Source organism: Prionailurus viverrinus, chromosome A1 (assembly GCF_022837055.1).
Source record: "Prionailurus viverrinus isolate Anna chromosome A1, UM_Priviv_1.0, whole genome shotgun sequence".
NCBI classification, from domain to species: domain Eukaryota; kingdom Metazoa; phylum Chordata; class Mammalia; order Carnivora; family Felidae; genus Prionailurus; species Prionailurus viverrinus.
Genome location: NC_062561.1, coordinates 11,461,052 through 11,488,953, shown reverse-complemented (window position 1 = coordinate 11,488,953; position 27,902 = coordinate 11,461,052). Strand labels below are relative to the sequence as shown.

The following is a 27,902-nucleotide window of genomic DNA, read 5'->3' as shown; positions in this document are numbered from 1 at the left end:
CCTCATGATAGGTGTCGACGATTAGAGCCCTCTTGTGATTTCTCTTTGGCTCATTATAGAGAGAGCTGGTTGAAAGTCACCATCGTAGCCATGTCCACTTACAACGACGTTACAGATAGGCCCTCTCTGGAGCAGGAACTGTGAGTGCCAGCCATGGGCCCTAGATGAATGGTGCCCCTTGCGGTTGTCACTGTGGCAACCCCCATGCACATCTGTAAATGTATGTCAAAGGCAAAGATCTTCTAAGCAGAAATAAAATCCATGGTCAATATGTATTTTGTATTTTTTTTTAAGTCTAAAGGAAGTTCTGAATAGAAGATCAACCAAGATTACATCACAAAAACTTTAAATGTATTTACAGAGTGAATAAGTTACATAGATAAACTTTGAATATGTTTCTGATGTGCAACTTGTTTACATGCACACGTCTAACACTTGACAGCATTAAGTTTAAGGAGAAAACTGAAGAATGGCCCTTTACATATATGTTACAAATAAAACATGACATCTCTTAAGTAACAAAGTGACAACTCATAGTTTATCTTTATGATTCTACTTCTGGCTATCCAAATGGATATTAAAATATGCATGCGTGACCGGTGAAAAGACTTGGAATTTGTAATGTGAATTTAACTTTTTTATACAAAATGGCAAAGTTGGTTAAAATTAACACTCATCCTTTTGTAGTATAAATATGCTCATATAAGCAACCTTCTAGTAAAAAGCAGCCAAGACCTTTACAAAAAGGTCTGTCTGGACCATATTTGGTGCTAGGGTCCTAATCACAGACTCCTGCAAAGAGATCCAGGGCTTTCAGAAACAGTAGCCTAGCAACATAAGAAAGGTACTTCATAGCAGCTCCTTTTAGATACAGTAATTGTATTCAAATTACAGTGTATATTAAATTGTCCATTTACAATTCCCTCTTCACATACACAGGCTGTCAGCTTTTGACTGTCTTACAATTTTCAGTGGCCAGCTTCATTCTGCCTGTCCCTTCCTCAGCCCACCAAAAAAAGAAAAAAAGGAAAAAAAGAAAAAAGAATGTACAAGTTTTAGAATATAAAACATTTTTTAGTGAAGAAAACATTGCACTTTTGCCAATCTAAAACTGTTTCTAGAAAGGAAGGTATTATTCAGTGTAGTCGGCTTTGGTATGCAATGGAAGTCACTTTCTTCAGTAGTGAGTTGCATCTGCTCAGTGAAATGATAACACCTTTGTGCCACACAGCATGATGGATGGAGTCTGTCCCAGAATGTTCTATGCTACCTTGGTTCTTATAGTATTGCTACACGTTGGAAGTTCTGTCATCCTGTTTAGAAAAAGTCCTACAAGTAACAAGAGGGAGAACAGTCTGACCAAGCCTTCTGAAGGCTGAAAAGACACTGAATGACGTCACCCCAGCATGACAGCACCCCCAGCTTGGAACGCATGGGGGATGGGAGGCTCCTGTCAGAGACTAGTGCCAGAAACACTGGAGTCTGGAAGAAAAGCGGTGAGGACTCGGTAACTCTGGGCCCTGCGAATCATGTCCCGGATCTCCATGTTCAGCTCCATCAGCTTGGTGCAGATTTCGGTCAGGCTCTGATTAGACCCTACCAACGCGTAAGTACCCGTTTGTCCCAGAGTTTGATGACGGAAATAAATATTCAGTAGTGTCTGGACCTCATCATCAGAACTGCTTCCAAAGATGTCATTGGGCCACAGACTTCTGCAATTAAAAAACAGCACAGATTAGAGGCACTATTGATCACAAAGTTGGGAGGTTATTAGCCTCGGTAATATAAGAATATTACTTAAAAACACTAGCTTTGAGATATAACTCACATACTATACAATTCAACCATCTAAAGCATACAACTCAATGGCTTTTAGTATATTCAGAGTTTTGCAAACATCACCATAACCAACTGTAGAATGTTACTGGTTTTGATGAAAATATCTAAAGCTTCTAACTATCGGAACGGAATTTGATTTGCTATAACATTCTGATTCTGATGAATGTGAAGATAGTATCAAAATGTAAGGGGACAAGGATACATTCAGGTAATAGTTCTCAAAGTATAGTCCAACATAATCTGAAGTGTTTCAACATTTTTAGGGATGACCAAAAGGCGAAAAATAACGCCTAGACTTTAGACACACAAGTTCTAAAATCTGATATTTCTGGCGTGGTAAAGAGCTGAGAAGGATGTGTATAAAATATCTGGATGTCCCTTCTGTAGTGATTCAGTCCCCCACCATGACAAAGTAACTATTAGGCAAGGATTTCCTTTAACCATTTCTAAAAGCAATAGTAGAGTTACCTGCATTCCCTGATTTGCCGTAAAGCCTTGCCAAGTTCATTGTTCTTCAGGCACTCCAGCATGGACTGGATGGCCGCTTCGGTGGATGTGAAGGTTGGCTCAGACCACGCACCCTCTATATAGAGAGGGTCAGCTGCAATGGCCGCAGTGGCCTCCTTCAGGTTTTTCTTTAAGTCACTCAGTTCCCTGGACATATTTAGCAGCTGTTAAAAAAAAGTTATTTTTATTGTATTTAGTTGCAAGCTGGATTTTGCATCCCTTAGAGAAGAAATCTTCATTGTATTAAGGTCTGGTTAAGCACAAGCTTAATATCTTGGTAAGCTAAAACAGGACAAATAAAATTACTACATGGGATGTGTAAGGGGTTGGATGCATTGGATAACTTTATGTATCAGCCACTGGGATACTCTCCTTAGATGAGGGGCTAACATTTCCTTTAACATGTTTTCTATTTAAGTAGAAGGACAAACCCGGAGTTAAAATGCGTAAGACACTAGGCTTGGGTGGAGCTGGGTTCAAATGCCAATTCTGCACTGCACTGTGGGACCGTAGTCAAGTACATAGACTTATATGTGCTTCAGTTTTCTCATTTGTAAGACCGAAGACATTACCTGCCTCACAGGTAACTTTAAAGAGGAGACGATGTATATAAAATGCTTAGTATTAAGCATTTATGTGCCAAATAAATGTAATCATAAACATAGATCTTGCTTGAAAAAGAATTTTTTCTCACTATTTGTATGCTATGGGAAAAGATGAAAGATACAATTTAAGGAAGAAAAATCTCAAGGTGATGTTAGTATTCATGTTACAGAGGTAAGAGATATTTTACCTCAAAACTTCTCCGTTGGTACCAGCCATCATAAAAAGAGAACCTACGTCACTTCTTCGTGCCCCCAAAATATACTATGGAAGTCAGCTGTTTTGTAATTTGATCTCAAGGGCATTTTAATGACTTGATGTGCACTTAAAGGTTTATTTTGTCCTTTGTAATGTAAGTTGATGATGTCTTCTTTGGAAAGTCGATGTATCCAACATTTTCATCTTTCTTCATTTCCAGCTAGCCCAGGGGGCCAGAATTAATTGTCTTCGCACAGATGCCTATTAAATGCAACTACCTACTCCAGTACTAGGCTTAAAATTTACTGAGGTAATTCTTCTAAGTAAGATATCAGAGAAAGAGCTTGGGAAGACGGCAGAGCAGGGGGACCCTGAGCTCCCTTCCTCCAGGGACAGCCTGAGGCTACAACTTCATATAATGCAACACCCTCTGAAAACAATCTTAAGACCAGCCGAACAGTGTTTTCACAGCTAAAGATATAAAGAAAGGCTACATCGATAGGGTGGGAGGGGCAGAGACATGGTAAAGAACCAAACTCCAGGTGTGGCGATCCACAAGGAGGAAGGGTATCACAGGTGCAGAGCTCCCTGAGGAGTGAGGGGATCAAGCCCCACATCAGGCACGCCTTGTCCTGGGAGTCAAAATGGGGAAGATGAGCCCCCATACCATCCAGCTTTGAAAACCCCTGGGGCTCCAGAAGAGGGGGAGGACTATAATAAACTGAGGTTCTGCTTTTAAAGGGCCAGCACACTATATGAATCATTCTGAGGCATTTCAGAGGCAGTAGTATTAAAAACATCTGGGCTATATATGAAGCAGATTTATTGACTAATTTTAGGGCATGTGTCAGACGGGCAGGGATTTATAGGAACTTCTTCTGGGAATAAAAGTGTTGGTTTCTTCCTCTCAAGTCTAGCCGGCCTGATGCTGGGGGTAGCCAGTTCTGCCAACCTCTACCACCGCTAGCTCTGCCATGGCAGGCAGGCCTCTCAGCCAGAAGGTACCAGGGGCTAACCCCCACTACCAGCAGACCTGTGGCACCTGTAGCCAGGCAACTCAGCCAGCCTAGGTGGGGTCAGCCCTGCTCCCCAGCATGCCTGCAGGAATCCTGGCCCAGTAACAAAGGCAGGCACGTACAGCCCACAGAGGAGACGCCCCTGGCGTGCCTGGTTCTCCTGACCAGGGGCATGTACTACAGGGCTCCGGAGGACACCTTTTATATAAGGCCACTAATTTCAAGATCTAATACAAGGAAACAGAGTTAGACAAAATGCAGAAAGAGGGAAATACATTCCCAATGAAAGGACAGTATAAAACCTGAGAAGTCCCAAACAAAACAGATGAGTAATCTACCTGATACAAGTTCAAAGGAATGGCCATAAAGATACTCACTAGACTTGAGTAGATGAACTCAGAATTTCAACAAAGGGAAAATATAAACAACCAGTCAGAGTTGGAAAATATAATAACTGAAATGAAAAATACAATAGAGGGAATTAAAAGCAATTAGAGGATGCAGAAGAATGGGTCACAATCTGGAAGAGTAATAGCATACAAGCTGAACCGCAAAAAAAACCAAATTTTAAAAAAATGAGGCTAAGTTAAGGGACCTTTGGACAACATCAGTTTTACTAACATTTGCATTATAGGGGTCAGAAGGAGAAGACAGGGGCAGATAAGTAATAACAGACAACTTCTCTAACCCTGAAAAGGAAATACTCCAGATCCAGGCCCAGAAGTACAGAGTGCCTCGAACACAATGAACCCAAGGAGGTCACATAATATTTAAAATGTCAAAAAATTAAAGAATCCTAAAAGCAGCAATAGGAAAGCAACTAGTTACCCAGGAGGGAAGCCTCATCAGGCTATAAGCTGATTTCTTGGCAGGAATTTTGAATAGATCATGCCACTGCCTTTTGGCCTGCAAAGTGCTAAAAGGAAAAAAGTCTATAACCAAGAATACCCTACCTGGGAGCTTATCATTCAGAATTGAAGGAGAGATGGAGTTTCCCAGATGAACATTAAAGGAGTCTATCCCCACTAAACCAGTCTTACAAGAAATGTAAGGGACTTCTTTAAGCAAAGAAGAGTCCATAACTAGAAGAAATAATGAAAGGAAAAAATTTCACTGGTAAACCTATATTAAAGATGGTAGGTCATTTACTTAGCTAGTATAATGGCTAAAAGAAAAAACTAGTAAAATCCATTATATCTACAAAAATTAGGTGATACACAAAATAGATATAAAATATACATACGTAAAATGGGGTAGGGAATTAAAGATGTAGCTTTTAGAACATGTTTGAACTTCAACTTAAAACATATTGCTAGACACATAGGATGTTATATATGAACCTCATGGTAACCACAACCAGAAAAGCATAACACTGAAGAAAAGAAAGCCATCAAAAGGCAAGGAAAGAGAAGAAGAGAAGAGCTATAAAAATAACCAGAAAACAAGATACTACCTATGAGTACATACCTATCAATAATTGCTTTCAATGTAAATGTTCTAAATGCTCCAATCAAACCCCTAGAATGAATGAATATATAAAAAGAAAACAAGATCCACTTATATGCTGCATACAAGAGACCGACTTCAGACCTAGAGACATACAGACTGAAAGTGAAGGAATGGGAAAAATATTCCATGCAAATGCAAGTGGAAAAAAAAGCTGGGGTGGCAGTATTTACATCAGACAAAATAGACTTCGAAGTAAAGACTAACAAGAGACAAGGACATTACATAAAGATAATCCAACAAGAAGATATAGCAATTGTAAATACCTATGTACCCAAGCCTAAGAGCACCTATATAGATAAAGCAAGTATTAACAGACATAAAGAGAGAAACTGACATTAATACATTAGTAGGGGAATTAAATACTCCTTTACATCAAGGGATAGATTATTCAGACAGAAAATCACAGGAGATTTGAGTGCCATAAGACTAGATGGATTTAGGATTTAACAGATATATACTGAACATTCTGCCCAGGAATAGAATACACGTTCCTTTCAAGTGCACATGGAACACTCTCCAGGACAGATCACATGTTAAGCCAAAAAACAGATCTCAATAAATTTAAGTAGATAGATACCATATCAAGCATCTTTTGTAATCACAATGGTATGAAAGTAGAAATAAATTTAAAAAGTAATGGAAAAAAACACATGGAGCCTAAACAACATGCTATTAAACAATGGATCAATTAAGAAATCAGAGAAAAATATCCCAAGACAAATGAATATGGAAACAAAATGGTTCAAAATTGATAGGACTTAGCAATAGTATATATATTTTTTTATGTTTTATCTTTGAGAGAGAAAGAGAAACAGAGTGCAAGCCAGGGGAGGGGAAGAGAGAGAGGGAGACACAGAATCCAAAGCAGGCTCTAGGCTCTGAGCTGTCAGCACAGAGCCCGACATGGGGCTCGAACTCACAGATTGAGATCATGACCTGAGTCAAAGTCAGACACTTAACCAAGTCACCCAGGCCCCCTTGCAATAGTATTTCCAAGAGGAAAATTTACAATGCTACAAGCCTACCTCAAGAAATAAGAAAAATCTTAATCTAACCTGACATCTAAAGGAACTAGAGAAAGAAGAACAAAGCACTGTTAGTAGAAGAAAGGAAATGACAAAAGATCAGAGTAGAAATAAATGAAATGGAATCTAAAAAGATGGAAAAATGAAACTAAGAGCGGCTTACTAGAAAAGATAAAGACTGGGGTGCCTGGATGGCTCAGTTGGTTTAAATGTCCGACGCTTGGTTTCGGCTCTGGTCGTGATCTTGCAGTTCATGAGTTCAAGCCCCACGTCTGGCTATGTGCTAGCAGCAAGAAGCCTCCTTGGGATTTCTCTCCCCTTCTCTCTCTGCCCCTCCCTGGCTTGTGTGCATTCTCTCTCTCTCTCTCTCTCTCAAAATAAACATTAAAAAAATATGTTGAGTAATTCCTAGGAATAATCTTCCAAGACTGAATCAGGAATAGAAAATCTGAACAAATTGCTAGTAATGGAATTGAATAATCCCCAAACTCTCAGCAAACAAAAGTCCAGGACCAGATGGCTTCATGGGTGACTTCTACCAAACATGTAAAAAAAATATTTAATACCTATCCTTCTCAAAGTATCCCAAAAGTTGAAGAGAAAGGAATGCTCTAATGCTATATATGTAAAGATTGTCAACAAAACATTTGCAAACAGTTCATCAATATATTAAAAGGAGCATTTGCCATGATCAAGGGGATTTATCTCAGGGATATAGGGATGGTTCAATAGCTACAAATCAACCAATGTGACAAGCTACATTAACAAAATGAAAGATAAAAATTATATGATCTCAATAGATTAAAAAAATGCATTTGACAAAATTCAGCATCCATTCATAAAAAAAGCTCTTAAAGTGGGTATAGAGGGAACATACATCAATGTACTAGAGGTCATATATAACATACCTGTAGCTAACATTATACTCAACAGGGAAAAGCTGAAAGCTTTTCCTCTAAGATCAGGAACAAGCCAAGGATGCCCACTCTTGCCATTTTTATTCAATATAGTACTGGAAGTACTAGCTACAGCAATCAGACATGAAAAAGAAAGAAAAGGCATCCAGATTGGTAAGGAGTACATTAAACTGTCACTATTTGCAGATGTCGGGATATTATATATAGAAAACTCTAAACTCCACCAAAAAATGATTAGAATCAATGAATTCAGTAAAGTTGCAGGATACAAAATTAACATACAGAAATCTGTTACATTTCTGTACACTAATAGCCAACTATCAGAGAAATTAAGAAAAACAGTCCTATTTACAATTCCATGAAGAAGAATAGAATGCATAGGAATAAATTCAAGGAGGTAAAAGATCTGCACTCTGATAACCATAAGACGTTGATGGAAGAAGCTGAAGATGACACAAATGGAAAGATACAGCATGCTCACATATTGGAAGATTATTTTAAAAAGGTCAATACTACCCAAAGCATTCTACAGCTTTTGTGCAATTCCTGTGAAAATACCAATGGCATTTTTCATAGAACTAGAACAAATCCCAAAATTTATATGGAATCACAGAACCCCCAAAGCCAAAGCAATTGTGAGAACAGCAAAGCTGGAGGTATCCCAATCCCAGACTTCAAACTATATTACAAAGCTATAGTAATCAAAGACAGTATGGTAGTGGAACAAAAAGACACACAGACGCTTGGAAAATAGAAGAGGGCCTAGATATAAATCCATAGTTACACAATTAATGGACAAGGCACAAATATATGATGGAGGAGAAAAAAATCTTTTCATGAAATGGTGTTGGAAAAATGAGACCACTTTTTAATACCATGTCCAAAAATAAAATGGATTAAAGATGGGCAGTATACTCTTGGGCCCTGGTCTTATCAATACTTTTTTGGATACATCTCTTCAGGCAAGAGCAACAAGCGCAAATAGAAACAAGTAGGATTACATGCAACTAAAAACTTTTTGTGCAGTAAAGGAATCCGTCAATAAAGTGAAAAAGCAACCTATTAAATGGGAGAAAGTATTTGCAAATGATGTATCTGATAAAGGATTAATCTCCAAAATACATTACCACTCATACAACCTGATGAAAAAATGGGCAGAGGACTTGAATAGGCACTTTTCCCAAAGACCTACAAATGGCCAACAGTCCAAGGAAAAGATGTTCAACATCACTAATCATCAGGGAAATGCAAATTGAAACCAAAACGAGGTACCCCTTCACACCAGTCAGAATGGCTAATATCCGAAAGATGAGAAGTAACAAGCGTTGGGGAGACTGGGGAAAGGAAGCCCTTGTGCACTGTTGGTGGGGATGTAAATTGGGGCAGCCACTGTGGAAAAACAGTATGGAAGTTCCTCAAAAAATTGAAACTACCGTATGATCCACTTATTCCACTACTGGGTATCTTACCCAAAGAAAACAAAACCACTAATTAGAGGAGATAAATGTACTCTATGTTTATGGCAGTGTTATTTACAATAGCCAAGATAATGGAAGCACCCCAAGTGTCCATTGATAGATGAATATGTAAAGAAGACGTGGTACAAAGATACACACACATATACACACAATGGATAATTACACAGTCATAAAGACAATGAGATCTTGCCTTTGACAACATGGATGCATCTAGAGGGTATTATGCTAAGTAAGTCAGATGGGAAGAGATAAACACTATATGATTTCACTTGCATGTGGAATCTAAAAAACAAAACAAAAAAGCAGAAACAGATTCAAATATAGAGAACAAACTTGTGGTTGCCAGAGGGGAGAGGGGTTGGGGACTGGGTGAAAGATGTGAAGGGGATTAAGAGGTACAAAGTTCCAGTTGTAAAATAAGTCACAGGGATGAAAAGTACAGCACAGAGTAAATAATATTATAATAACTTTGGTAACTACACTTACTGGGGTGGCATTCCCTAATGTATATAAATGTGGAATCAGGATGTTGTATGTGTAAAACTAATATAATATTGTATGTCAAGTATACTTTAATTAAAAAAAGATATTAGGGAATTTTATGTATATAATTTTTAAGTTTGCAAGTCAGTATCTTAATTATTTTAAATCTAGGGATGTCTTATATACTGTGTGTATGTATGTAGCATTTAAAACTTACCTAGATTTAAAATAACTGAGGAGAAATCACTTTAAATTTACTAGATTTAAATAATTATGCAAAACATATATACACATGGTATGAATCCTTAATTTCTTAATCTAAAGTGAAACTTAAATTGCTTTGTAAATATAGAAAATGGCATGAGTCACATTTGCATGTGCATTAGTTTTTGAGCATAGATGGAATCTAAGGATCCTGTTAGTATTTGCTAGAATAGTAATAAGAGCAAACTTTATCTTGACAACATGTCCTATAATTTGTATCAACTGTGTTGTCTTTTATCTAATAATCTGCAACGCTGTGGAGGAAACCTGTTTGTTTCCTACCCCTCCCTTGAAATTGGCCTTTGGAAGTATCCTTAAAAACTACCCATTTTCCTTTCATCACTGGCATTTGTGTTTCTCCTCCTCTCCCCTCCTCCGATGTGCGGTTTCCTGGGCTCCCTCCTCCCCTCACCACTCTTGGTAGGATGGTTTCATAGACTCCTGGCTGTTCACTGGTGCCCAGCACATCTGTACCTTTGGTCCACCACATCTCTCCTCCGACCTCAGCTCCTCACATTTAACTGCCTGCGAGATGTGGTTAAGCCTGGGCGTGGTCTACTGGGGGAGAAGTCGTCTCTGACCCATAGGTGTGGATGCACTGTGGACTCAGTCCTCTTTATCCCTGTCTCAGAGGTGGCAGGTACAAAAAGCTAAATCTCAAGAAGAAAAACCACAATACCGGGAACGTTTTTAAGTATCGATGTCCAGAACACCAGGGCCAGGACGAGGGTGGGCCAAGTGAGGCCTTTCGGCACAGCATCGGGGAGGCCCTCGCTCTCAGGGTCGTCCTTCAATTTTGAGCCGAGGCTTGTCACTTGCCTCACCCCAGTCCTGGTGCTGTAGATCAGTTATGTGGGAATCCAATCGCTCGGACAGTTATAAGTGGGATGGGAGGAGAGAAGAAAAGGAAAGGAATGATTTGCATGGTAGGACTTGGGGTCGGGAGGTGTGTGGCTCACCTCTGGCATGGAGCTGACTTCGTGCACCTGGCCGATGAGCTTACAGTAGGACTGAAAGAGCAGCAGCAGCTGGAAGTGCAGCTTATATAATCTCTGACACAGTTCCAATTGCTAGAGAGAGAGTTTGCACGGGAAGAAGTCGTTATTAAAGATCACTCTTGTATAGCAAGTGAAGTCTCAGGGTAGAAAAACATGTTTTTCTCTCTAAATCAAGGAAACATAACTGGCTGTTCTTACTCCAGATGAAACAGAACAATAGAATCCAGTCAATAAATATCAGTGAGAAAAATCACAATATGATATAGAATCGTTCCTGGAAGTTGACCAATTAGAGAGGAGTAGTAGCTATAAAGGGACTCCGTGAATCGCCACATTCCCGTATATTTGCCAATTATGCATCTACAAATTATGACCACGGTCATCTTCATTGTGGTTGTCTTAATTTTTATAAGCTAAAATTGTTTGAAAAATTTTTTATTCAAGGGAAATTTAATTTTTCAATTGAAGACATTTTTCAATTTTTATTGAAAAGCAAAACATTAAGTCATTCTAGGTGTTAAATTTATAAATCCAGCAGTTTGGGAGGTTACTCCATGAGACAATTGTGGCGGCCTTTTTGGGTGCAGACGCTCATCTTAAAGCCTGTGTAAACACAGCAGGCAGTCATATGTTCCTCTAAGGTGCTGTATCTGTTTTATTGACAGTGCTTCTACTCGGTGCTCAATAAATGTTTGTTGAATTACAGAGATAGAAAGGGGCTACAAGTGCTTCCAAAAAGGAGAAATTAAGTACACATTCAAAACTCTCCGTGGAAAGAACATCAAAAACTAGTCCTCTAAAATGGCCCTTGAGCCCTATAGATACCTCTGGAATTTAAAATGTTTTCATTATATGGCTTATGTATACCATGAGGGAAAAGTACATCTTGGGTAATTCCAACACCAACGATCATACTACTCTTTGAGCCGTATCTGCTTGCAATGGCCTCTACACTTCGCCTGTTTTATTCGAAGAATGAGTTAGCTCCTAGGTGGTGGATGTGGATTCTGTGAAAGGAAAAGTGCAGCCTTCATGAGATAGAATTTCATGGCTCAGCAGGCACCAGTGAAAGTGGGTTAAATATGTGGCTTCAACTAAACATGTCACTGTTCAGTTTTCAAATGTGGTTAAGTAAGGATAAATAGGCCCTTTCTTTTGCTAATAGTCATAAAGAACTCAGAATGGAGAGCTTCTGAGGTCATTTAAAATTGTTCCCCCAAATGAGTTGAGGGAGAGAAATTATAAGAATTTAAATTTAGGCTTTAAGAAGATATCCTATAGTGTTGTTAACAGACTTTTGATCCTAATTGTTAAGTTACCAAAATCATGCTAAGGCTATAGTGAATGACGTTTTCTTTCTCTTGTCCTTTCCCTGGCCCCTGGGGGAAAAGAACCATTCTAGATTTAGGTTTAGACTTATTTGATCTCTCGGTGCTGATAGTGAACATAAGTTTAAAGAAGTAGCTACACTCACACATTTAACCCAAATTAGATCTTTGGTTGTTTCAGTAAAGCATTTTGCTTTTTGATCACTTAAACCTTTCTTTATGGAAGTTTGTTAAAATCTGATATAAAAGATAACTGCCAGAGTCTTGCAGATAAATATTGTTTAAATCATCACCTTCACAATTTAGGGTGAAACCTAGCTATGAAAACTCTGTCCTCTGTAAGTGTAAGATAATGCTGGTTATTACTCAAAATATCCCACTGATAGTATGAGAATTCATAGCAACTTAAGTTTCTACTTTGGGACAAAAGCAGCCCAGAATGCTACTAATTCACTGCACGTCTTAGTCTACCAAATAAAATAAAATGAAACGCAAAGGGGAAAACATGCTAAGAGATATAACAGTAACAGTAAAAATAAGATTTGTTATGGGTCCATGCCTAAAATGGACAAAGAGTATGAAAGAAAGTTAACTTACTGCAAGAGATTCCATTTGCTACACAGCAAGCATGGCACAGGAAACAAAGGAAAGGAAAGAAAGTACAGGGTCAGTGTAATGCATGCAACGGAAAGCATGGCCCTCTTCCAAGAGCAGAACCGTCAGCGTAAGTATTAGCATTGCTTGCCCAAACTTGATAAACGGTTGCACATCTTGTACCCATTCAACATGCACAGCGGTCCAGTTAAAAAGAAGCTTGAATGGGAAACATGTCACTGAAAAATAGAATTCGTAATCGTTTAGATCCTCTGATTAGTTGGTTTAGGTTTTGTCAGTCTTGGACACTAGAAGTGCAAACTTTTATTGCTTGCAGGTTTTAGTGTTTAACTGTAAATAATATGCGAACATAGTAAAACTGTGAGGAGACCAACTGAGTAACTCGAAAGAACTGTAGCCCAAACAAATTATGCTATTGCTAACTATCGGTTAAGGTAGAGTCTTTAATCTGTTTGGTTTCTTATCTGCTCAACTATGACTATCCAGTTAACATAGAATATAATTAACCATCTAAGTGGCATTTTCTTTAGATTCAGCTCACCTTCCTCATTAAGCATATTTTATAGGACTGCTAGATGTAGTCATTTCAAAGGAATAAATCTAGTCTGTATAATCTGAAACAAGAGTGAGATATGACAAATAATTTTCTTGTATTTCATTTCTTATAATTTTATCAATTTTTAAAAGTAATCTAGAACTGATGGGTAGTTTAGCATATAAATTTGTAACTGGGCCATGTTCCATTATGGCTTCCATTTTTTGGTGTCATCATATCATAACCATAGACGTGGCTTTAAGGAAAGTGTGAGGGTGTGGAAAGATAACCAGAATCTGACAGAATACTAAAAAAAATGTCCATTCCTAATTACGGATCAACATATCTGGTTCTGGATTTTCAGAATATTTAAAGACATATCTAACTCAGTTTCTAATCCTTGATAGGAAAAACCACTTATTTTAAAGCTCTTTCTAAAAAAAAAAATCTCTGGGTTGTTACCAGTTTAATGTATTATATTCAATATAAGGTACCATATACACAAAAGATAAAACTATCAAATTATTAGTATCTTCAAACATAAAGCCTCACCATTACCAACCTCCTCCAACTCCACCCTCTGCTCTCTGAAGGTCTTTTCTTGCCTCACCTGTTACTCATATTGTGTAAGTTACATACACTGATGACTATTGTGTTTATTGAGTAGTTTTTTGGACCTTGGCCATGAATATCTTTTAAAGCTTTGAAAGATAAATATGTTGAAGCCTGTGACATAGATTACACAGCCTGAGGTATTTACTGTTTTCAAGAAAACTTCATGCCTAGATGTTTTTATAACCAAACCTTAAGTACTGAAAAATGTGCAATCTTTTCACTGTTTTCCAAAACAAGGTTGTAATCCAAGAAAGTCATCAAATCAGTTAAAGCAGAATGTCCTCTGTTCAATAAAGGCAAATGAGCCTTTTTGACTTCAGCTTGGTGCTGAGGAATTTCTTTGTCAATCAGTTCCTCCCACTCAGCTCTCAGGGCACAAAACTGTATTTCTTGGGGGATGGCCAACTTGACACACAGCAGTTCTCGGGGTCTGTCTTAAAGTCTCCTTTTTAGGTAGGCTGGTGCAAGCTGCCTTGATATTTATTATCTCAGAATCCTTTCCTAGGCCACAGGCTGGGGCCTCGTTTGCATTTCGAGCTCTCAAAAAGATACTGAAAAATGCCTTTCTGGGGGGCGATTTTATGGAAAATGTTAAAACCTTTTATCTCTCCTGTGCTAATATTTTCCTGCATTCAGGTTTTAAAAATAATCCCCTTATAAGTCTTTATGAACGTATTTATGTTTGGGTGACTTAAGATTCCTTTTGAAACTGTTATGGGAACGTCACCATTTTATTTGGTCAGAAGGATTTTCTTCAAGCTCCACTCCTGCACTCCTAATATCACTTGATTTATAAATTGGAGTTAGAGGTAGGTTTTCTCAAAATGAGGAAAAAAAGGTCAAGAAACCAGGATGTTCAGAACCGATCACAGGCAGTGTAGCTTAAAAGCCCAGAATAATCTGGTTTGTTGTTCATTAACAGTAGCATAGCCATTCTTGTTTCTCTGTACTCTGCTCTGAAATGAGTTCTATGCTTATAATGTAGCCCGGCAGGTAAAAACCTGAGAAATTTTCACCATGACAAAAGATGAGCCACGATGTAATGTAATAGCTATTATTTTCATCATATTTAATCTCTGAAAGCCACTGGTTTAAATTAAATGGGATAAAATTTAGACCATCTAGCCTCATGTGGCAGCTTTCTTAACTCAGATGCATCTAGTCTCCTAAGTAGGTATAAACAATATGTATTCGTCTATTGCTCATATCACTCGCGTCTGGCACACTGATGTATTATGTTTGTTGAGCAGCTTTTTGGACCTTGGCCATAAATACCTTTTAAAGCTTTGAAAGACCAATACCGTTAAGCCTATGATACAGATTACACAGCCTGAGGTATTTACTATTAAAAAAAATATTTTTAAAGTTTTATTTATTTATTTAGAGAGAGTGCACATAAGTGGGGTAGAGGCATAGAGAGAGGGAGAAAGAGAATCTCAAGCAGGCTCCACGCTGTCAGCACAGAGCCCAAAGCAGGGCCCGATCTCACAAACCGTGAGATCATGATCTGAGCCTAAATCAAGAGTCGGACGTCTAACTGGCTGAGCCCCCCAGGAACCCCTGGTATTTATTTTTAAGAAAAATTTAACTTCAGCAGACATTTCCTTTCAGTCAACACAGGAAAAAGGATTCCTTACAGAAGAGTAACTGACTCTATCTGAAGGATGATGTTTAATAAATTAGCTGCAGAAACTGTCACTTGTTCAATTTGTACAAGAACAGAGGTTTCAGGCTTCTCATTCATAGATTATACAGGGACAAGTAGTATATAAATGAGAGAGATACTGCCCATAAAGATCCTAGTAATTGGAATGATGGTTTGAATATAAGATGAAATGTAGTAGGGCTAAATGTAAATCATTGTCCTAGAGTCCAAAGAGTCAAATGTTCAAGTAGTGCTGAGAAATGCCTGTTGAATTGGGAGTGTGCCAACTAAAATCACCTATAACAAGTGAAATGGAAACATCTCCAGCTTTGTAGTACCTGGGACGTGAGCCGTATTCGTTAATTGTATGGCTAAGACCCACGCTGCTGCCTGGGGCCCCTGGAGCTGAGGGTCTCCTCCTTGGCCCACACTTCTGTTAATTTCAACTACCTAGTGGTAGCCATGCCCAATGACTTCCACGGGAAATGGAGAAGTCGGTGGAAACCAAAATTCTTAATCAGAAGTGCTGTTTTGGGTCATGAAGAGATGTGTCCCTCCTTTTGCTCAGGCTGAGAAAACACTGGTAAAGCAGTGTCTGCAGATGAGTGAAACTGCTCTCATGAGACACACAGAGATCATACTCCTTGTCTTATGTTCTACTCAGTGAGTACTGTGCGTTATTCGCAGAGAATGGCTATTATAATCTCCCAGAAGCCTAAATCATTTATTAATCATGCCTGTCTTTTAAAATAAGCCTTCCCTCAAAAATACTTCCCCAACATTACAAATGCTGTTTTTTTTTTTTTTTTTAAGAAACTGTTTTGTTTCATACATGCACTGAGAGCATATACAGTACCTCTAATATATGCCCAAGCGAGCAGGTTCAGCAGACGGGCACTTGAATCTTGTGTACGTAAAAATGCTTCTCACACAAAGAGTAACACTCTCAAATGGGGGCTAATGGGTTCCGCATTTTTCCTGAAACACACAGCCCTATTTATCTAGCTCTCAGTTCCCTACTTGGGGGCCTGACGTACAGAGACACATTTCTCTTACAAGAAAAACAGCAGTGCAAGCATCATGATGGTTGGCACCTGGCTCTTGCCTTCAGTGGTAGAAGTCAGTGTGCAGTGGGAATGTGGAGGAAGGCAGACCAGAGAGGCAGCTGGTTTCTGCCCAAGCTCACCGCCGACACGAAAGAAGGCAGGCCTAGTGTTGCTGGTTCTTCCTTTTTAGAGACGGCATTCTGTTGTAAGTGTATGTGTGAACAATTTTAATTTTTTAATGTCAGGCCAATTCAGAAAATATCGTACAAGCTTAATACGTCTGTGAATTGGGTGACAGTGCACAGGCCACCAGTGTAAACTTTCTGTATTATTTTGAGTCTGGAACTTCATGTTAGGAATAAAAGAGAAACTGGAAAGTAAATATTAAATATCCAGCAAGGAGCTGTATCCTCTTCTATAAACCATTCCACAGCGATGTCTCACTTCTGTCGCCTGTTAGGAATGAGCAGAAATCAGCTTGTGCAAAGACCAGACCAGACTTGGGTAGGGCTTGGGGGCGGGAAGACTTTATATGCCTGTGTGTATACTGTCTCCATCTCTAGCAGACTGACATCTCTGAGAGCTCAACTCCGAGCTTTAAGTTTAGTAAGGCAAGTACTAATCCTTCCATCAAGTACAGACTTTACTGAAACAGAAACATCCATGTAATAATCACTGGCATGTTTGTTCCACTATTTACATTCAGACACAGATTCTGTGAATCACAAGGTCACTTCCCATCCCCATTCCACTTGTCTCCATGCAAATGGTGCTCGGAATAACTGGCAACATCAAACTGTTCCAGAAGACAGGGAATCTGACTGAGCAAGAGAGTTGGAGAGAATCACTTGAGGTTAGGTAAAGCTGTGTTCTGAGGTCAAACATTTGTTGGGTTTTGCTTGGGGATGGAAGCCAAATGGTAGCTGTACTTAGCAACTCTGGACATAAGATCATTATTTCAAGGGGGTGACCCCATCATCTGTCCTCAAGGCCCACCTTTAGTAGCATGTAAAGACTTTTCCCCAATTTGCCCTCATAGCCCATTTTCAGCCCTGCATGAGTGTTATCTGCAATAGGAACACAGTCGTCCTCATTTTTACACTCCCCACGGTGCCTCGCCATACCTCACTTTCAGCAGTGGTTCAGGTAAGGTGGGTGGGACTAGAGAATATGCGGTTTAAGCTGCATTTCCAGTGGCCAAACTACATCCAGGGTCTACTAACAAAACAGAGAATTTAACAAAGCATCCTGAGGATTTAAATAAATCACCCGGCCTTGACTGACTCAGAGAGCACTCTCTCTGGTAGATGGTATACAATTGGTCTTCCAGACGAGCTTTGTCCTCAGAATTGTCACATACAAAAGACCAAAAGCATCTTCTTCAGGACATTTGTTTATTGTCTGAATTCTCTGGTCATGAGCGTGTCCACACGTTATGCAGGGCAATTCTAATGCACTGAGCTAATACCAGCAATGGGAAGAGAGCCAAGCTGGTTTTGCAAAAATGCTGGAAACATCAGACTCAGAATTTGGCCTTCTGTTGACCTTTTCCTATAAGCCCACTCACATCCCTTCTGGTATTTCATACAGGTACCTAAAACCACACAGACATTTAGACAGATGCTGGAAATTGTCCTTTAGACTTTTCTGTGTGTATGTTTTTACCTTTAAACTAATCTGGCCTGTAGAGGTAGCCTCTCAACTTCAACTTTCTTACCTGCAAAATTGAAAAAACCCTTCAGAGGTTGATTTTCTAATCAAATTAGATTATAGATGTACAGTGTGTGAAAACTATTAGTTTCTTTCCATCCTTGTATTCTCAAGCCTTATTATGATACTAACAGAGTTGCCACAAATAAATACAGGAATGAAGAAATGAAGTCTAAAAACAAGAAAAGGGAAGGGAGGAAACAAGGACTACAATACAGAAGCACAGAAAGAATTGGATGAAGAGGAAATGAAAAAGAATAAATGGGCAAGAAGGAAGAAGACTATGCAAAAACAACAGAAATCTCCCTTTGAGGGATGTGAGAAAAAATGGGGTGTGGGGAAGGAGCAACTGAACAAAATAACAGAAATAAACTACAAGTTCAACAGAAACACACGTTTGAAAACTGGAATGTTTGGGAAATAGGATAATTTAACCAGAAGTCCTATGTTTTTAGACTTAACCAGGAAGCCGTAAACAAATGAACAAATATTTTTTTTAATCCTTGTTTGTAAAAAATCTGCAGTGTATTAATACATTTTCCTTATTGAGATTTGATTATAGAGAAGGTAACAATTACATGATTGAGGGTAAATGTTTAGATAACTGTGTTTATATTCTATACAAACTATATCTTGAACGGGACTAGGTTTTTGCTAACCATAAGTCATAACCTGGTAACTTATCTCTGGACTGGATTAATGTTTATTTGAGAGAGAAAGAGAAAGCATGAGTGTGGGAGGGCCAGAGAGAGAGGGAGAGAGAGAATCCCAAGCAGGCTCCATGCTGTGAGTGCAGAGCCCCATGTAGGGCTTTGTCTCACGAACCGTGAGATCAAAACCTGAGCTGAAATCAAGAATCGGACACTTAACTGACTGAGCCACCCGGGTGCCCCAGGGCTGAATTTATTTTAACAGCAGAGTATAGTGGAGGGAGGATTGGGCCTGGAATCAGAAGGCATGGGTGCCACTGGATGGCTAAAAAATCTGTAACATAGGCAATATATATCATATAATGTATTTTAACATATAGCTTCTGGGGTATGCTCATGACACAGGTTGTTTGGTGAAAATCCGAGTTACAGTCCTTCGAGGCAGCCCATCACAGCTGCATATAAAGGCACTGATGGAAAAGGCTAGAGTTTGTTGTATTTTGAACTGCACATTCAACTCTGCATTGCTCAGGGTAGACATCTCACATGATGTCATCAAACCCGTATTTTAAAAATGTAATATAGATAAACCATTTGTTGTATACATTTGCCCATTTCCAGACATTGTGGCCAGGCCATGTTTTTGCCCATTGCTTATTAACGGTGAAGCCTTGGACAAGTCCAGCTTGGTTTCCTCATCTATAGAATGGGGCTGGTACCACCTGCCCCACCTGCCATGCCCAGGAAGATCAATGACTTCAAGGATACGAAAGTTTTCTGGAAGACACAATGTGAAATATAAATGTGTCCTCGAGGAGGGCAGCGATGTGGAAATGCAACCCACCCTTCAAAACCCTTTCTAGATATTTCTCAGTCTTGTAGTTTGCTTGTTCCATCTCTTACCTCTTCACTAACACTTAGCAAGGGGCTCGCCTAAGAACTCCCCATGACAGGACCGCAAACTTGTTGAGTAACTACCAAACTGAAATTGATCCACTGATATTCTGTGGAAAAATTTTTACTCAATTTTTTTTTTTTGTTTTTACACTTCAGTATAGCACTGTTTGTAACACAGGAAGATGATTTCTCATCCTCTGAAGGGTGCACAATCCAAAATGCTTCTCCAGTAGTGATGATGTCATTCTAGGGTAGCACCTCTGCCTGACTGGAAGGTAGCCTCCTCACTTGACTTCCCTAATCCACTCTTGAGCACTTCAGTCTGTTTCCACAGTAGAGTGTGAGAGCCTGAATCTACTCATAACCACATTTCAATTGCCTGCCATTGCTATTAAGATAAACACCCAAGCCCTGCACAGTCTGGCTTTTGCCAGCTTCTCCAGACTCTTCCCAAACTTTTCTCCAAGTCACTTTCTGCACTTGTAGCCAGACTCTCTTCAGTTCTTGCAAAGGGCCAGGTCCCTTCCTGCCTCAGGGCCTTTGCACAGGCTCTCTACACATTCCCCTTTACTTGACTATCTCTAGCTCATATTTGAGATCTTCACTTAGATGACACTTTCATAGAGAAGTCTTCTCAGAACTACTCTCCCCATTTGATCAGATTCCTTTCCATAGCTTACAGTTCTTTCCTTAATAGCAGTTATTGCCATTTGCACCTAGATGAGTTTTTGATTCATGTCTGTCTCCCTGACAAGATCGGAGGCTCCACAAGGGCACAGGCTTGTCTGTTGTTCATTATTGTATCCACCATATGGACCCCATAGGAGGCACTTAGTACATAACTGCAGAATGAATGATTTTAATCCATTCATAATCTTCTGCCCCATTTCTTTCACAATACAGCATACATTTACAAGCCAGCTGGTCTGAGGTGTGTTACTTAAAGCAACTCTAAGTGAGAAAAAACCATCTGTTTTAGAGTGATGGCTGAAAGGTCAACAAAGACTTCCTTCCCTGAAGAAACTGAGCGATTCAGTGAAGAATGAATGAAATTTTGTTTTATATTCTGAATGAAGAACAGATTTATTAGGAAATGATTAGTATAGTTAAATGATGTCCAGCAAAAAGATCACTTTTATACCTCTGCTTTTCCAAAAAGAAGACTCCCCCCACAAATCTCATCAACACACAGTCATGCTTGGCTTGAACATCATTGTGTCTTACGCTACTGGCTTCTTGTGAATGTATGGGATGACCCCATTGTGCATCTTCCTTTCTTGTGTTCTACGCTTCTTGGGTGGGTCAAGATCAACGCAGGGTGTCAGAGCATGGAAAAGATAAATTCTAACAGGTTTTTATTACCTTTTCTTCCGAGTCCCCTGGTTGACAGGTAATTACTCCATCTCTTGATCCTCCTGCAAATGTTGCCTTACAATTTGCGAGCCACTGTTGTTAGAAAGAGATGCAGAGGTAAAATCAGTGATGCCCTGAAAACATTTTTGTCATCACTCCTGACAGGGAAAATCGACTAAGCTTCTAATCATGGTAAAATAAAATTTTGCTGCAATAACTTTTTGAAAGTATTTTTTTCTGGTTGAAGATGAACTATTTGAGATTAAAATATCTGTTCATATGGGTTCAGTGAGCTCACTTAAAAATATAATTTGAACATTGTGGTACATCGTTCCTGGAGAATGGTTTCATCAGACCACTCCTAGTTTGTGTATCATTTTGAAAAAATCATATACAGTTAGAAAACTTTCATATGATTGAGATTTGGAGATAAAAACCAATACTTCCTCACAGGATGGGTGGTACTGGACCATGAAACCTGACTCATGACCCACCTACCTCTCTGTTATGTTGGGTGGCTTCTCTGGGGGCAGGTCTGCTTTAATGTAAGAAAGGCTATTATAATAATAGCTCAGCTATTTAGAGATGCTACCAGCCTTAAGTACCTGGGATGGTAACCAATACAGATGTGAGAAGGAACCTCTGGACACAAAACAATAAGGACTGAAGAATTGAAACTTGCATCTGACATCAAAAGATTGGTTTGTTCACCAGGAAGGATGGAAGGATTACTTTTATTAACTGATGATGGAGAAAATGGGAAACAATGACCATTAAGGAGCCACAGGAGTAAAAGACAATGGGAATTGTTATTGCAGAGTGTTAGAACTCTTGCCCTTGGACAGATCATGAAAAGATTAATAACAAGAGCAACAAACATAAAACAAGTAACTTTGTGATGAATATCTTCTATGTATGAGGCACTGTGCTAGGCAGTTTACATACGTTATTTCTATTTAAAAGGCAATAAACATTGTGTTGTGTTTGAGGGCATGGACTTTGGAATTCCATAGACCTGGATTTCAAAACCAGTTTTCTACCTCTGAGCTAATGAGGATAATCATAGCAACTCCCAGGGTAGTTATGAGTATTACATGATTTAATTTAAGAAATTTAACTCTTATCAGGTAGTTGGACACGTAGAAGGGACTCAGGAGATGATAGGTGCTACAACTATTACGATTGTTATACCCTTACAACAATTCTGCAAATTAATTGTTATCACTGTCTTACAGATGATGAATCTGAGATGAGGAGGTAAGTAATTTATCCCAGGTCACTAACCCTTAAGTAGCTGATCTGTGATGTGAACCCACATCCGATTTCAAAATCCATGCCTTTCCTGTTGTGCCTGGCATATTATAAGAAGCGTCCCACAGTCATTACACACAATTGCTTGTCAGAAATCAGGGGGTCCGCATGTCTGATGGAGGTTTCTGGATCACTTCTGTTCCTAACATTTTACGGTCTAGATCAGTGAAGGAAAGAGTAAAGAGCTGGAGTTGAGGCCAAGAGAAGCAATGGAGTCAGGGAGAGACAGCTACCAAGAGCAGTTAAGAGGAGGGGAGAGCAGAGATCTACCCCAGTGAGTTTCAGGAGAGGCAAACACTGGGAGGCAGTAATTAACAATTTTACATCTCTGAGAAAAGTTAATCACATTGACAAGGAGACGTCGAGCAGATACCCATGTTTCCAAGTAGGGAAATTATGGAGCTAAAATGAAAGCTGATAATTTCTCTTTTGTAGTATCATTTTTGCATAATACATACTGTTAACAGTTCTACCAGTATTAAATTGGAATTGTAGTCTTGCTAACAGAGGAATGGATGACGTTTTCTTCTCCCAAAGATCCTATCCTATATTAATCACAACACCTTCCCAGGGCCCATAAGTGGGTTCATTTGACTTTAACTGAAAGCATATGCACAGAGACACAAAAGCTTACCGAGAGAGTGGCCTCTTTTCTGTTGTTGTAGGTGTCCAAATATTCTTGCAGTTCTAAAACACTGAACTTGAGCTTGTCCAGAAGTCCACAAGAAAGGAGCTGAAGGCAGGAAAATAATTTGTATTAACACAACTAGAGAGATAACTAGACACAGGCATGGCTGTGTCAGATACAAAAGAGAAATATATTTAGAAATAATGTAAAGTAGGGACCAGTGGGTCCATTTTTAGTAAGCTGTGCAATGTGTAATTCTGTTCCACTATCAGCTGCAATTGTAATTGAATACTGGCTCGCTAATGCAAATCTCCTACAAAAATATCCGGTTTTCTCCATATCAGTGTAGACACTCAAGCCTTACCACATATTCCGTAGGAGCCCACATTAAGATGTACTCATTTGATGCACAAACTCTGATATCTTCGTCCAGCAATACTCCAAGTAGTGGGAAGACACATCTCCAAATAGACTTTTGAACTGATTTTATAGTTAATCTTTGCTTTAAATCATTTAAGATAGAATGATTTCTCCTATTGTATTCCGACCACTGAGTCCTTGGAGAGACTAATTCTTCAGAGACTTTTGAAATCAAAGCACATCCTCTTTGGTTCTAAACGTTATTAGTTCATTACTCAGCATATAAGACATCAGTGTGAGATGCATGGAGGATATCCAGAAAGGTGACACACACCCCAAAGAGCTCACCACTCATGCAGGCTTAGACTTATATGTAAAGTCATGATTTAGCAGTCAGCCAGAGGATGCTTTACTTAACCCTCAACTTCATCACTTGCAGTTTGGGCTGGATGAATCCCTCCAGGGGGCAATCTCTCTCCACTTGACACTTGGGAGTAAGGAAAATGAGGACATGTTGCCTCTGGAGACCCATCTGGCTGGACAACTTGGCATGGTGGGGATGGGCTAGGTCAGCTCTGGGGGTTAGCTCATCACGTTCACAGCGGTCAAATCCAAAGATACTGGAGACAGGTGCCAAGGACACGGAGGGAGCATCAACGTGGATTTTTCTCCCAATTCCCTGAAATGACTTGGCCTTGGCTGGCAATGTAGAGTCATTACCATGCAGACTCCAGCCTTTGGGGGTCGTGTCACAACATGGTGCTGCTCACAAACACTGAGTGTCTTTCAAACAAACCACAACACTAGCATGCCACCTGTATGTTTCACACCCTAAGCTGGGCCCGCCATTTGCCACCACAGCAGGACTGGGTACTCACAGTCTCAGCGTCCACAAAGAGTGTAGGGCATTCAGAGCAGGAGGTGAGCATCTGAGAAGAGCTGACAAACTTGGACCCGATTCCCCGCAGATTGTCTCCAAGGTAACTGGCAGCATCACAGGTTAGGAAGCAGAACCTTTTCTGAATATTCTGAAAGGCAAAACAGTGACCATTTATAAAAACCGAGTTTTAACATATACCAGCAAAAAACTACTTTTAAATCTTTATGAAAACATCAAATGAGCATAGGTCCTCAGGTAGAGGCGGGGGAGATGGGGAGTAGAGTGAGTGTTGGTCTCAAGTCAAGTAGGTGATCACCCAGTGCGGGCAAAGTTTCTTCTTAAGGTGTTTCCGAGAGGGTGATGTTTACATAATCTTTTAAATAAATTGCGCTTTTCTTTTTGCTGATGGTCAGAGCTGGTCAGCAGTTTGAGTCCACCTCGCTCGTCTGTCAGATCAGCGAGAAGTTCCTGAGGTTACGTCAACGTGCGCAAGACAGAAAGGGCCATGCGATGTAACCCTTTCCTGTTCCCCGAGATCACAGCTTCTTGAGAGAGAGCACCAAAACAGTGCCATTTGAATCTCTGGCAAATGAAAGTAAATGCTACATGGGTCCGGAATAGTATCTCCCTCTGAGGGTGTGTCTGGCAAGATGTCCATAACTGTGTCTTATAGGGTTGCATACACTGGCTCATTAACCCTCACCATCAGGCGAGGAAGTCCAGGTTAAGACACAACTTGCCTAAGGTCATGCAGCCAGTAAGTGACAGAGGAAGGGTGAGCCTGACCCCAGCGCTCACATTCCTTCCACAAATCTATGATGCTTCCTAGGAGGTAGGTCTTCCTGTACAGCCTGAGGCACAACTGGAATCAGGAAGAATCTGATTCACTGTGCCTGTGTCGGTGACAAAATGGGAACATTGTTTAGCCCCCAAACTTCCAACACACAGTATCTTTAACAAAAAGAACACAATGTTGAACCAAAAAATAACTTCAGTCCTAGGCACTGGCTTTCAAACTCAAAGAGATGTCATGCCTTTTGAGTTGTGGAATCTAGTCCGGGAGAAATCCTCTCTGCCCTGTTGTGAGCAAAGTAGAATGTCCCTACAACAACAGCAGGCTGGTTCTTTATGATTTACATTAGAAAAGTGCCAACCATGCTGCATATTCATTATTTTTTATTTAACATATATGAGAACCTTGGTATAATGTGTAGCATACATATTTGACTTAGTTTTATGTGCAGTTAGAAAAACTAAAAAACCCGACTGAACGTCAGAGCAGAGATGAAGGACAAGTGCCACGTGTAGCATCACACATCTAGTTGAAAGGCAGAGCTGGGAGTAGGACTCAGGTCCCCAAAGAGTTTGGGGTTCTTTCCATTTTACCTAAGGATAAGGTGAGGTCTGTGAACCTACCTGTCAGGGAGCTTTAGAGCCTCTTCTAAAGGCAGGTGGTATTTAGGGGATAGACAGTCATGTCCTCACCTAACTTCCATATAAACACATTGTATAATTTGGTGGCACTGTGTGACACAATGACGACATTAACACAGGAGTGGCAGGAAGGATGTATAGTGACTGAGACACTTGGGAAGATGTCCACGCTGGACCATTAGAAATCAATTTCTTGTTTTTAAAACCAAATTATTTTGGCAATTACCTCCTCTCTATCCCCTCCCAAATCCAACTAAATACAGGGAAATGTGGCCTTCAGACTCATAGGAAAATGCTGGAAAAGAGTAAACAGACATGGTGAGGACTGGCCAACAGCTTCGTAGACGGCATGTCCAAAATGTATTTCATTCCCAGCATATTTTATTTAATACCTGTTGTGTTATTAGTATTGTTCTCAATCACATAGCATTTGATGATAGTTGAGAAAGTTCTTAAGGCTAAATGTATATCAAAAACTCAAAAAAGAGGTACACATTTGTATGACTATTATTGCAGATAAGGTCCATAGGGATTTACCTAATGCATGGATGGAAAAATAAAGTCCAAACCTCAAAGTGCCCCTCAAGCCAAGGGTCCACCCCACCTCCCAGCTCGTGTTTCAACCTTCTGGTCTACTGGCATGAAATCAGAAACCATCTAAGATTTCCACTAAAAAAAGATTCCTATTCATGCTTCTTACATTTACTGAGCACCTATTGTGTGTTAGTAATGGTGCCAGCTGCTGGGAAATCAAAATCAGACACCATTACTCGCCCACTCTGTGGGAGACAGACAATAAGGAATTCTGATAGAATGTGACAAGCGTGACAGATGTAACCACAATATGCTCGGGACCCCAGGTGATGGGGAGGGAGAAAGAAGGAAGGGAAGGCTTCATTTGCTGAAGCGAGCTCCAATCAGGGGTCTGCATGTAACTGAGAGTACAGTAGAGGGCCAAGAGGAAATGGTCTTGCTGGGCAGCGGGAAAAGTATTGTTCGTGACTAGGAAATGGGGCACAAATAGCTAGTGACTATAATGAGAAAAAATGACTACAACAGCCAAACATAAATTATTACCCAGTAACCATTATTTTAAAACAGAGTTTAGAACAATATAAAAAATAAACTACTTTGCTTCTAAATCCTTAACAAGTAAATTTACCTCAAATGGTAACTTTCTCATAGTTTGTGTTAGAATTTCAATCAGCTCAGTGTTAGAGTGTTTCTGGAATTCCTATCTCTCAGCAGCCTGTTTTTTCTGTCTTAAGCCTAACAGCCCCTCCAGCTCCCGGTTAATCTCAAGACACAACCCTCGTTTTGTCCAGGCAGCTTTCTAAAAGATTTCACTAAAAGGAAACTGAAAACTGGGGAGAGAGCAGCACAATAACACTCAAAATGAGAAAGTGTAGCTGTTAGTACTATTGGTATGTAATTCTCCAAAAATGGGTCATAAGAAGGGCCACCAGGCTCAAAAACAGACTTTACTTTTTATACTAATAGTGGCTTCCTGAATTTGAAATCTTTGAGGCAGATGGTCCTTTGTTTTCAAAATTTATTTTTAAGTTAATTTAATTTTATTTTTTAAATATAATTTATTGTCAAATTGTCTAACATACGGTGTGTAAAGTGTGCTCTGGGTTTTTGGGATGGATTCCCATGGTTCCTCGCTTACATACCGCACCCAGTGCTCATCCCAACAAGTGCCCTCCTCAATGCCCAGCACCCATTCTTCTCCTCTCCCCCATCAACCCTCAGTTTGTTCTTTTTTTAAATTTTATTTATTTATTTATTTATTCTCTGTGTTTAAGAGTCTCTTATGGTTTTTCTCCCTCCCTCTCTTTTTGTAACTGTATTTTCCCCTTCCCTTCCCCCCCATGGTCTTCTGTTAAGTTTCTCAAGATCCACATAGGAGTGAAAACACATGGTATCTGTCCTTCTCTGACTGACTTATTTCACTCAGCATCATACCTTCCAGTTCCATCCACGTTGCTGCAAATGGCAGGATTTCATTCTTTCTCAGTGCCAAGTAGTATTCCATTGTATGTATAAACCACATGG

At 39.7% G+C, this 27,902-nt stretch overlaps 1 protein-coding gene across 5 annotated transcripts in view; it reads right to left on the bottom strand.

The window, feature by feature from the left end:
* Positions 1-273: 273 nt before the first annotated feature.
* Positions 274-27,902, bottom strand: part of FRY (FRY microtubule binding protein) — a 349,471-nt gene continuing 321,842 nt past the window's right edge. For 4 of the 5 annotated variants that reach the window (XM_047852065.1, XM_047852039.1, XM_047852057.1 and 1 more), the window contains 6 exons: positions 24,409-24,558; positions 23,177-23,275; positions 21,241-21,324; positions 10,799-10,909; positions 2,308-2,510; positions 274-1,712 (listed from right to left, as the gene is read on the bottom strand). In XM_047852065.1, the coding sequence (XP_047708021.1) occupies positions 1,454-1,712; positions 2,308-2,510; positions 10,799-10,909; positions 21,241-21,324; positions 23,177-23,275; positions 24,409-24,558 (906 nt within the window). In that variant the 3' untranslated portion in view covers positions 274-1,453. The remainder of the gene's footprint in view (positions 1,713-2,307; positions 2,511-10,798; positions 10,910-21,240; positions 21,325-23,176; positions 23,276-24,408; positions 24,559-27,902) is intronic. The other variant, XM_047852049.1, reaches the window with a different exon arrangement.